Source organism: Mytilus galloprovincialis, chromosome 12 (genome assembly GCF_965363235.1).
Source record: "Mytilus galloprovincialis chromosome 12, xbMytGall1.hap1.1, whole genome shotgun sequence".
Classification (NCBI taxonomy): domain Eukaryota; kingdom Metazoa; phylum Mollusca; class Bivalvia; order Mytilida; family Mytilidae; genus Mytilus; species Mytilus galloprovincialis.
In genome coordinates this window covers 1,315,667-1,327,678 of record NC_134849.1, presented here as the reverse complement: position 1 = coordinate 1,327,678, position 12,012 = coordinate 1,315,667, and the positions used below count along the sequence as shown (strand labels likewise).

At 31.6% G+C, this 12,012-nt stretch overlaps 1 protein-coding gene across 5 annotated transcripts in view; it reads right to left on the bottom strand.

The window, feature by feature from the left end:
• The window catches only part of LOC143053849 (uncharacterized), a 147,975-nt gene that overhangs the window by 23,128 nt on the left and 112,835 nt on the right, over positions 1–12,012 (bottom strand). For 3 of the 5 annotated variants that reach the window (XM_076226634.1, XM_076226635.1, XM_076226632.1), the window contains 5 exons: positions 10,362–10,641; positions 9,744–9,915; positions 8,093–8,122; positions 6,393–6,464; positions 2,336–2,371 (listed from right to left, as the gene is read on the bottom strand). In XM_076226634.1, coding sequence (XP_076082749.1) covers positions 2,336–2,371; positions 6,393–6,464; positions 8,093–8,122; positions 9,744–9,915; positions 10,362–10,641 — 590 coding nt within the window. The remainder of the gene's footprint in view (positions 1–2,335; positions 2,372–6,392; positions 6,465–8,092; positions 8,123–9,743; positions 9,916–10,361; positions 10,642–12,012) is intronic. The other 2 variants (XM_076226633.1, XM_076226636.1) reach the window with 1 other exon arrangement.

Here is a 12,012-nt window from a genome sequence, read left to right as displayed (position 1 = left end):
GGTCAAATAAAACCTGTGCGACTAACATAAAGATCATAAAATATTTCCATACACTTAATATAGTTGACCTATGGCATATAGTATTAGATAAAAAGACCAAAACTCAAAAACTTAACTTTGACCACTGAACCATGAAAATGAGGTCAAGGTCACATGACATCTGCCCGTTAGACATGTACACCTTACAATCGTTCAATACAACAAATATAGTAGACTTATTGCATATAGTATGAGAAAAACAGACCAAAACACAAAAATTTAACTTTGACCACTGAACCATGAAAATGAGGTCAAGGTCACATGACATCTGCCCGATAGACATGTACACCTTACAATCGTTCCATACAACAAATATAGTAGACCTATTGCATATAGTATGAGAAAAACAGACCAAAACGCAAAAATTTAACTATAACCACTGAACCATGAAAATGAGGTCAAGGTCAGATGACACCTGCCAGTTAGAAATGTACACCTTACAGTCCTTCCATACACTGAATATACTAGCCCTATTGCTTATAGTATCTGAGATATGGACTTGACCACCAAAACTTAACCTTGTTCACTGATCCATGAAATGAGGTCGAGGTCAAGTGAAAACTGTCTGACAGACATGAGGACCTTGCAAGGTACGCACATATCAAATATAGTTATCCTATTACTTATAATAAGAGAGAATTCAACATTACAAAAAATTTGAACTTATTTTTCAAGTGGTCACTGAACTATGAAAATGAGGTCAAGGACATTGGACATGTGACTGACGGAAACTTCGTAACATGAGGCATCTATATACAAAGTATGAAGCCTCCAGGTCTTCCACCTTCTAAAATATAAAGCTTTTAAGAAGTAAGCTAACACCGCCGCCGCCGCCGCCGCCGCCGCCGCCGGATCACTATCCCTATGTCGAGCTTTCTGCAACAAAAGTTGCAGGCTCGACAAAAACACCTTTGACCATTGACTATTCTTACTAGTTTCAAGTCTAAAGAGAATTTAGTAATGGCTACCAGAGAAAAGGACCTATGACCATTGACTATTCTTACTGGTTTCAAGTCTACGGAAACTAATTTAGTGGTTGGTAAAGACGAGGGTCTTTTGTTTTTCATTGGTTTAACCTTAGGGAGCCGTGTACGAAGTTGAAACTGTGAAATAAAATGTGAAAATTATTTATACATCATTTTTTTAATAAGCAAATTGTGTTTACAAAAGTCATTTTTTTTCTCTTAATATTATCCTACCATTTTCATTTCAATGGTTCAATATAACTTTCAAAAATCCTGAATTTTTACCCGTATATTCAAAGACTTTAAATAAATTTTAAAACAAGTTATTACAAACAATAATTCTAATTTCACAAATATACAATTATTATGAGTGAAAACATAACATATCAATAAACAAGAGTTTGTCTATAGGACACCAGTACCCAAACATCATAACAATTCTATATAGATGTTCCACAAAATCATTTCTAATATACCTTAAAGAGGCTAGAGGGTACAAAAATTTCAGGAAAAAAATAAAAATTTCTTTTTTCATTACAAATTTTATTATTATTACTTAATTAGTTGTTACTTTTTCATTTGGTACAAAAATCATCCAAAAAAATCGATTTGTTTTGGCCCAAATTTTCAAAATGTAAACATATCATTGAAAAAGCTCCCAATTATCTCCCTTTTGTGCAAAAATGTGATTTTTTTGGACTTAAATTGAAATATCTTTTTTAACTCTTCAGTGATCTATATTTTTTATTATTTGTTCAAATAAGCTGTATCACAGAAAATAAAACTTCCTATTGTATTATGGAAATTCCATTGAAAATAAATGAATTTCAAGTATAAAACGTCAAATTCTGTAGAAAATAAATGAATTCTCAGTGTACTCAGTAAATTCCAAGAATAATTGAATTCCCAGTGTATAACGTCAAATTACATGGAAATAAATGAATTCCAAGTATGAAATGTTGAATTCCCAGTGTACTACATCAAGTGACAAGGAAAATATGTGAATACCCAGTGTACTTTGTTGAATTCCATGGAAACAAATGAATTCCCAGAATACTACGTTGAATTACAAGGAAAATAAAAGAATTTCCAGTGTACTACATCAAGTTACAAGGAAAACATGTGAATACCCAGTGTACTTTGTCGAATTCCATGGAAATAATTGAATTCCTGAGTGTACTACATCAAATTACAAGGAAAAAATGTGAATACCCTGTGTTACAACAACACCTAGACATAAGTGTTTTACTATTCAATCCAAACAACACTTGGTCAATACTATAATCATGCTGTACCACTTGTAACATGCAAACATTAACAAACAGTTTTACCTTAGCCCTCTCAAGTACAAGAGCTCCCCGAAAAACCTAAAATTAACAAAGTAGTTTGAACATTACTAAAAATAATTTCTTTGTTAAATAGTTATTGCTATGAACATATTTACACTTTTGTCCCCAGTTTGAGTCCTGTTATATTTCATACAAGCATAGAACTGTATATTAGTAATCAAAATAACACAATAGTTTACAAATCTATATTAGTGCAGAAAGCCGTCATTTTAAAACCAAGTCTGTTGTGACAGCCAAACTTCATAGAATAATAACTAAATAAAGTTAGTAGATAATAAGGGAGATAATCAATCAAAGTAAGACTGTAAAAGGGGAGATAATCAAAGGCAATAGGCAAAGGAGGAAAAAAGAAAAGAGAAAGTCCACAAAACAATAATAAACAGCTGCGCCATGAGCGCATGATACGCCCGACGTCTTGTGTGGAAGTTTTATGCAATAACCATTTATTGTTTTTGAGACACGGCGGGACATGTGAACCCCCCCCCCCCTCCCCACCCTGTTATTTTTTTACAAATATCACTAAAATAAAATTTTGAATGAAACCAAAAAGTATACAGATCTTTAAATTAGTATAACAAAGAAGTGTGTACAGTTTCAAGCAATAATCATAAATTGTTTTTGAGATACGGCGCGACATGTAAAAAAAAAACCTCCCCTTATTTACAAAATACTCAATAACTCAAAAATAAAATTTTGAGTCATCACCAAAAAGTATACAGATCTTTAGATTAATATAACAAAGAAGTGTGTACAGTTTTAAGCAATGATCATAAATCGTTTTTGAGATACAGCACGACATGTAAAAAACCCCTCCCCCTTTTTAACAAAATACTCAATAACTCAAAAATAAAATTTTGAATCATCACCAAAAAGTATACAGATCTTTAGATTAATATAACAAAGAAGTGTGTAAAGTTTTAAGAAATAATCAAAAATCGTTTTTGAGATACGGCGCGACATGTAAAAAAACCCTCCCCCTTTTTTATAAAATACTCAAAAACTCAAAAATGAAATTTTGAATCATCACCAAAAAGTATACAGATATTAAGATTAATATAACTAAGAAGTGTGTAAAGTTTTAAGCAATAATCAAGAAACGTTTTTGAGATACGGTGCGACATGTGAAAAAAAAACACACCCCTGTTTTAGTTACAAAGTGCCGTAACTCAAAAAGTTTAAATCTTATTTTCACCAAAAAGTATACAGATCATTTGACCATCATAAGAAACAACTTTATTAAGTTTCATGAAATTTGGATAAGTCGTTCTCAAGTTACGGTGCGACATGTTTACGCCGGACAGACGGACAGACGGACGGACGGACGGACGGACAGACGGACAGACGGACGGACGGACACCGGACATTTGTATACCATAATACGTCCCGTCAAAATTTTGACGGGCGTATAAAAACAGAAACTAAAGATATTAAAACACCCCCCCCCCCTCCCCAAAAAAAAAAATAAAAATTCATGTAATCACGAAGGGTAACAAACAACTGAAGAGTTCTTATTAACTATGCCGTAATCCTCAAGTTAAAAAAAAAAAATATTTAAAAGGTTAAAATATTTTATGAAAAATTTCATTTAATGAAGGAAAGAAAATAACAGTCTGCATCTAAATTAAATTGTAACTCCTTCCTCAGCCAGCAAACATATAACCTTCTTCTACGAGTATGTCACCTGTCTATAACAAAGATGTCACCTGATTCTACAACCTGACTAATCTAATCATTGCTAATAGGTAAGAGGATACTTGCATTCTTTAACGGTAATAAACAAGGCTAAAATATCAATATTAAATCTGTCAAAAATAAATACCAGGTTATCTCCCTTAAAGTCAGGGATATATAATAATTTGATTAAAAAATCTTTATGTTATCAGCATTGTGATTTAAAACTAAATAGCATATTCTAACAGATAGAATCAATGAGGTAGTCCAAACATTATGATATTTTTCCTTTAGATTAATTAACCAATTTGTTGACCCCCTTTTCCCTAATTCCTGCATCATGTGCATTGCATTGATGTGGTGTATATGACTGGTAAAGCCAGGAATCCTACTTCAACCATTCCTAGGGATTTTGTTCTGTACTTCGTCATTAGGTGTAAACTGTTTTTACTTGTTGAAGCACTCACTGACTTTTAAGATGAAGAACAGCAATTAAAGCTTATTTTGTCAAGTGTATGTAGTGATTTTATGTTATGAATTAATGTAAATTCAGTAATAGTGAATCATTGACATACAAACAAGCAATATAAGTAATGAAATAACACATACACACATAATGATATGTTTACAGCTAAAATTTTAATTGCAAATGCTTAAGTTCATCTAATTCTTTAAAACGCTATTCTATAAATTCTATAACGAAAAATAGTGTGATTTTATAGCACACTTCAATGTACACGTATGTCATTGTTAATCATCTGTCCAAGTTCACAAATTTAAAATTCCCAACACCTTTCTCAACATCTGTCTTTTTTGTATGAGCAAGAAGACTAGAGTTACTTTCTCTTGGATGTAATCTATTGAACTGGTTCCCAGTTTGTAACCATGTTTTATTACGTTTAATTTGTGTAAAGGTGTTGTTAACATTTAAATCTAATGTAAATGTCTTTGGTTTCACATCAATCACTCCTTCATTTGATTTATCTCCCTTTAAAGATTTCTCCTTGTGAACTTTCCATTCCTGAGTAACCTCAGATCCTTCTTTACAGTGTATGAATGTTGTTGGTGAATAGATCTGAGTTCTTTCTGATTTCATGTTCCACATTTTAGATAAACTATTGATTTGACTGTCCTCAACATTTGGTTTCTCATTTTTGTTATTTCTTTCAGAAACAGAAATCTTCATTAATTGGTCTCGAGACAGCAGCACAAGGGGTCCACTTGATACAGGTCCAGTTGATAAAGGCCCACTAAATTTACTTTCATTTCCAAATTTTACAAGTGAATTTTGGTTATAAACAAATGATTTTTTGGCCAAAAATGGTTTTGGTTTCACAACTTCCAAACAAGGACTGTATTTTAGACCTTTGTCAAGTTTTGACAGTTTGGCTTGTTTACTTTGTCTCACTGAAGGGACAGTACTTATAAATCTTGGCAATGTATTGCTTTTATTATATTTTACAGCTACGTCTAGAACACCAGAACTACAAGATTTTACCATCGGTGCTTTCTGCACACGTGCAGCATGAAAATACACAACACTTAATCAGACTACATATAGTTCAAAGGTCAAATATAACACATATTTAACTACACACAACAATTCATGTGTACAAGCTAAATATAGTTCAAAGATCAAACAAGGTTAATAAAATTAGGGGTGCCAGCTATAGCCTCCAGTGTAAAATCAAAGATTAAACAGAAGTTTAAAAGTTAAACAAAACATGTAGGAGAAAGAAAAAACACTCAAATTATTAAATGTATACAACAGACATTGATTGCAAGAAAGCATTCCAAAATATAATGTTCAGGATTATCAGGTTACCACTGTACATATAGCAATGGAAATATATGTCATAATGTATAATGTTCAAGATTATCAATTGTTAGCAATAAACATAGCAATGTGAAAAGGTTAATATGTTCATAATGTAGAAAAATGATAATATAATACTTCAAAATATTGGAGGGGCTTTACTTGCAGTGCAAACTCTTTATCATGTAAAAATTTACAATTGTTTTTAAAGTAACCAAATATTTTACAGTTATTCAAAGATTTACTACTGTAAATTCAGAAATTATTGCTTGCATTTATTATTGCGATTTTGTCATTTTAGACTAAAATGCGGTTTTATTTTTGCGATATTCAGAAAAGTTCTGTTTTTAAAGCATATAAAAAATTTCAAAATGCAAGTTTAAATTATTGCGGTTATAAAAATATAACCCTGTCGCATTTTTCACATTAATAAAATCATCGCAATAATTTCTGAATTAACAGTAATAAAAACATGACGAATGAAATAAACAAACCATCTGCAAGTCTTTGCCACAACCCCAAGTTACAAAATGAAGTGGAGATAACTCTTACCTGCTTTGATAGAGATTTATCTCCTTTATCTCTGTCACTCAACTCGGAACAGGCAGGTATATTAGGTAAGGCCTGATGTTAAAAGGTCAAAGGTCAAAATCCAGAACATCATGCAAGTTGAAGGTTCAAAGTAAAATAAAAAAAGACAGAAAAATACATTAATAAGCAGAAAGATAATAAAACCTGTAATTGCACAACTTTTCATGTTTATAATCAGCATCTGAATCTTTTTTTTTCCAAATCTATTTTTTTATTATTTTGAAAGGATGTTTATCAAGAAAAATTCAAATAATGAAGCACAAACTGTGTGCAATTACATTGTTAATATGTTACACATGCAGAAAACATTTCATTTCTCCTTTCATAATTGAGTTATTTCCCTTTGAATAAATATAATGGACTGAAAAGACTGATCTTTACAACATTGTAGATAATTATTTTAGTAATAGGGATCAAGAAAATTCATTTACATTTAATGTCAAAATAAACTTTTCATGTCCATGATTTAAAATAAGCTACTTATTAGTTCAACCAGTCATCACTCAAGGGAGATAATTAGTGTTCTCTCCAAGGGAAATAACTACTGTGCTATGAAAAGAGGAATTTTATTAATTATGTAATAAAACTTTAGCTTAGGATAACTAGTATAAATATATATATATATATGCATGCACTATTATTAAAGGAAAACTGATTGTTTTTATTCTTAACCTGGTTCCACTCAGGTATTTGATTGGAGTCACTTATATGTAAACAAATTATACAAATAATAATATAGATCTATACATAAGATTTACTTAGAAGTTGATATGAGAATAGATTAGATATATAAGGAAAATTCCATATGTAAATTTGAAGCAAGGAGAACTTATCATAGCTGATCTAAACACAAAGAACTTTACATCACTTTCTAAACACTTTTCTGCATTGTGGTAATCAGTATATTTAGATAGAAACACTGAATTTCAGCCAAACAACTGGCAATCTCATTAGGCAAACTAAGAGTTATGTCCCTTCTTTTTAGCCAAAACAGCTCATAATCATGAATGTTATCTAATAATAAGTATATTATATAAGAATATATCCTATAAGAAATTTTAATATCAATATATACTGATAATAAGATGACAGTATTACAGAGTACAAGATGTGGATTTTCAAGTCAGTATTTAATCAGATAATAGAAGTAAGAAAGTTTCTTTGTTATTAATAATGGGGAGATAATTTAGTAAATTTTCCATGATTTTAGTTTTGAAAGATAATAATCCCACCTCCTCAGTTAATAACTAAGACATGTCATAGGATCAATCCAATCTAAGGTCATACTAAAAATATGATAAATTGCTCAAGGTCAAACTAAAAATAGGGTATTACTCAAGGTCATACTTCAAATGTGTTATAATACTCAAGGTTATACTAAAAATATGATATACTATACTCATTTGAAAGTCAGTAAATCATTCTTTGTAATTTTTTTACTATTTATTTCTTCCTGACATGTTTTAAAGGTAGAATGCAAAAAAGTGTTTTCCATCTATTTTTGCTATCATTCCAAAATGTCAAAATAAGAAAATGAAGAAAATGAATATTCTCAAAGAAAATTTCAGCTTTAATGGTCAAGTTATGTTCAAGAAACCTGATTTGAATGTTGACCTAAGATTGTCTGACCAGCATGTCATTATAAGTATGAATTTAACTACCTGTTCTGCTGGGAATATTGGTGTCAACTCCTGATAACATCAAATAGCAAGAAGGTCATAAGTCAAAATAATACAAAGGTATCTATTACACTGTAAACCAACTAATATTTCCTAGCAATTTATTTTGCTGAAGGTCATTTTATTTGCTGAAGGTCATTTTATTTGCTGAAGGTCATTTTATTTACTGAAGGTCATTTTATTACAGAAGTATACTACTGTGAATCAACTAGCAATATATCCCAGCAATTTTGTTTGGTTAAGGTCATTCAAGGTCAAATTATTACAATACGGCAAATCAACTAATAGATCAATACAAGGTTAATTTATCACAAAAGTTATGACATCTTCACAGATACTATCCCATTTAGCCCTTTCTAACCCACTTCCCAGAGACAAAAGTTATGACATCTTCACAGATACTATCCCATTTAGCCCTTTCTAACCCACTTCCCAGAGATAAAGTTATGACATCTTCACAGATACTATCACATTTAGCCCTTTCTAACCCACTTCCCAGAGATAAAGTTATGACATCTTCACAGATACTATCCCATTTAGCCCTTTCTAACCCACTTCCCAGAGATAAAGTTATGACATCTTCACAGATACTATCACATTTAGCCCTTTCTAACCCACTTCCCAGAGATAAAGTTATGACATCTTCACAGATACTATCCCATTTAGCCCTTTCTAACCCACTTCCCAGAGATAAAGTTATGACATCTTCACAGATACTATCACATTTAGCCCTTTCTAACCCACGTCCCAGAAACAAAAGTTATGACATCTTCACAAATACTATCCCATTTAGCCCTTTCTAACCCACTTCCCAGAGACAAAAGTTATGACATCTTCACAGATACTATCACATTTAGCCCTTTCTAACCCACTTCCCAGAGACAAAAGTTATGACATCTTCACAGATACTATCACATTTAGCCCTTTCTAACCCACTTCCCAGAGACAAAAGTTATGACATCTTCACAGATACTATCACATTTAGCCCTTTCTAACCCACTTCCCAGAGATTGGATTTCGTGATTTTCAAATATTTAATAAATGTCGATTATTTATTTTGAATCTATAGAACCATAAAATTAATTTTTGACTCTTAACATTTTACATAATTGGCTTTGCAGATTATTCAATGTAAAGAGTCAAGAATTAATTTTATGGTTCTATAAATTCAAAATAAATAATAGCCATTCATTATAAATAACTTTCTATCAAAAATAAGGCTCAAAGAACTTTTTATTTTATTTAAATTAACAATAACAACGTACACACATGTTGGTGTTTGAATACAAGTCAGAGTGGGCGTGTCGCCATATAAATTGATAACACTGAAAATAAAAGTAATACTTTTAACCAATCAGAAGACAGTAAATACACTCAATTTATTTGTTTTCAATGAATTAAATATTAAAAAATATTAAATAATCAATTGTCACATGCATGTGCCAATTTATTGGGGTCATATTTTTACTCGCCAAAGCCATGAAAATAAAATGCTAGCAAAAATTAATTGATTTACAGTATAGCAAAACTACATCAGATTTCATGCATAATTTAAAACTACAATAATCCACGACACTAGGTTCAGTTATAAAACACGCCATTACGTACAGGTATCTAAAAACAAAAATCATACCGTAAGAGACTTAGAACGAACTTCTTCCTGTTTTTTATCAGATGAACCAGAGCCATTTTTTCTATCTGCCTGCTCTCTATCTCTCTGCTTACGAGACTTCCGTTTCTTTTTCTTTGATTTTGATTCAATAATCTTCATTTCTGGTTCAGATTCACTGTCACTGTCACTAGAACTGTTAATAGATAAAATGCATAATGGTTTATTTTTTACTGTAAACAGATAGCAAATATTATGGTTTTCATTTTTGATAGAAAACATAATATTTATCATTTTTTATTGTAAACGAATAGAAAACATAGTTGTTATCAATTTTTTACAATGAACATATAGCAAAGATAATGGTTATTATTTTTTACTGTAAATAGATAGCTTACATAATGTTTTTCATTTTTGTATGTGAACAGATAGAAAACATAATGATTATCAGGAAATAGACAGAAAGAACCACTGATACAAAATTATTGCATTACAATTGTGATTGTGTGCATTCTACCTTCCATTACACAGTCAAACTTTTTGCATAGCTTAGATATGAGGAAAAGTTTAGACATAATACAAACTCTTAGACCTGTATGACCTTCACACATTCAACAGTTACTGAGCCAGGATTATACTCACTCTGATTCCTGCATGACCTCTCGTACATTTAACTGAGCCAGGATTTTCAGACATCCATCCATTGTTTTCAGTGAAGCATTTTCTAGCAGATTATCTACATCCTTCCGACTCAGATTAGACTGAGCTTTCTCGCTCTTCTTTGACCGTTTCCCTCGTTTATCCTCCATAACAAATGTACTGTTCTCGTGATCCATGACAGTCAGTACCGCTTCTTTAAAAACTGGAGTACTGACATGAGGTTCAGGAGTTGTCTTCTCTTGACTAGAATCGTTACCGTTTTCTATAAGGAAAAAAATATATCAGTCTTAGTGTTTGTTTGAATTGTTTTACATTCATCATTTTAAGGCCCTTGAATGCGGGCTTACTTTATGTTATATAGGTTTTGCTCATAAATGAAGGCTGGACAGTGACCTATCTTTGCTAGCTTATATGTCTTTGGGTCTCTGATGGAGAGTTGTCTTAGGGCAATCATACCACTTTTTCTTTTTCTTATAGTTATCTTCCCATAACAAGACTAATAACACGTATCCATAGGGAAATAAAAAAAATGCTTTTTAGTGTGTTTTATTGTTGTAGTGTCTATAGGGGAATATAGCAAGCTACTTAGTGTGTTTTATTGTTGTAGTGTCTATAGGGGAATATAGAAAGCTACGTAGTGTGTTTTATTGTTGTAGTGTCTATAGGGGAATATAGAAAGCTACGTAGTGTGTTTTATTGTTGTAGTGTCTATAGGGGAATATAGAAAGCTACGTAGTGTGTTTTATTGTTGTAGTGTCTATAGGGGAATATAGAAAGCTACTTAGTGTGTTTTATTGTTGTAGTGTCTATAGGGGAGTATAGAAAGCTACGTAGTGTGTTTTATTGTTGTAGTGTCTATAGGGGAGTATAGAAAGCTACGTAGTGTGTTTTATTGTTGTAGTATTTATAGGGGAATATAGCAAGCTACTTAGTGTGTTTTATTGTTGTAGTGTCTATAGGGGAGTATAGAAAGCTACGTAGTGTGTTTTATTGTTGTAGTGTCTATAGGGGAGTATAGAAAGCTACGTAGTGTGTTTTATTGTTGTAGTGTCTATAGGGGAATATAGAAAGCTACGTAGTGTGTTTTATTGTTGTAGTGTCTATAGGGGAATATAGAAAGCTACGTAGTGTGTTTTATTGTTGTAGTATTTATAGGGGAGTATAGAAAGCTACTTAGTGTGTTTTATTGTTGTAGTGTCTATAGGGGAATATAGAAAGCTACGTAGTGTGTTTTATTGTTGTAGTGTCTATAGGGGAGTATAGAAAGCTACTTAGTGTGTTTTATTGTTGTAGTGTCTATAGGGGAATATAGAAAGCTACGTAGTGTGTTTTATTGTTGTAGTGTCTATAGGGGAATATAGAAAGCTACGTAGTGTGTTTTATTGTTGTAGTATTTATAGGGGAGTATAGAAAGCTACGTAGTGTGTTTTATTGTTGTAGTATTTATAGGGGAGTATAGAAAGCTACGTAGTGTGTTTTATTATTGTAGTGTCTATAGGGGAATATAGCAAGCTACTTAGTGTGTTTTATTGTTGTAGTATCTATAGGGGAATATAGAAAGCTACGTAGTGTGTTTTATTGTTGTAGTGTCTATAGGGGAGTATGGAAAGCTACGTAGTGTGTTTTATTGTTG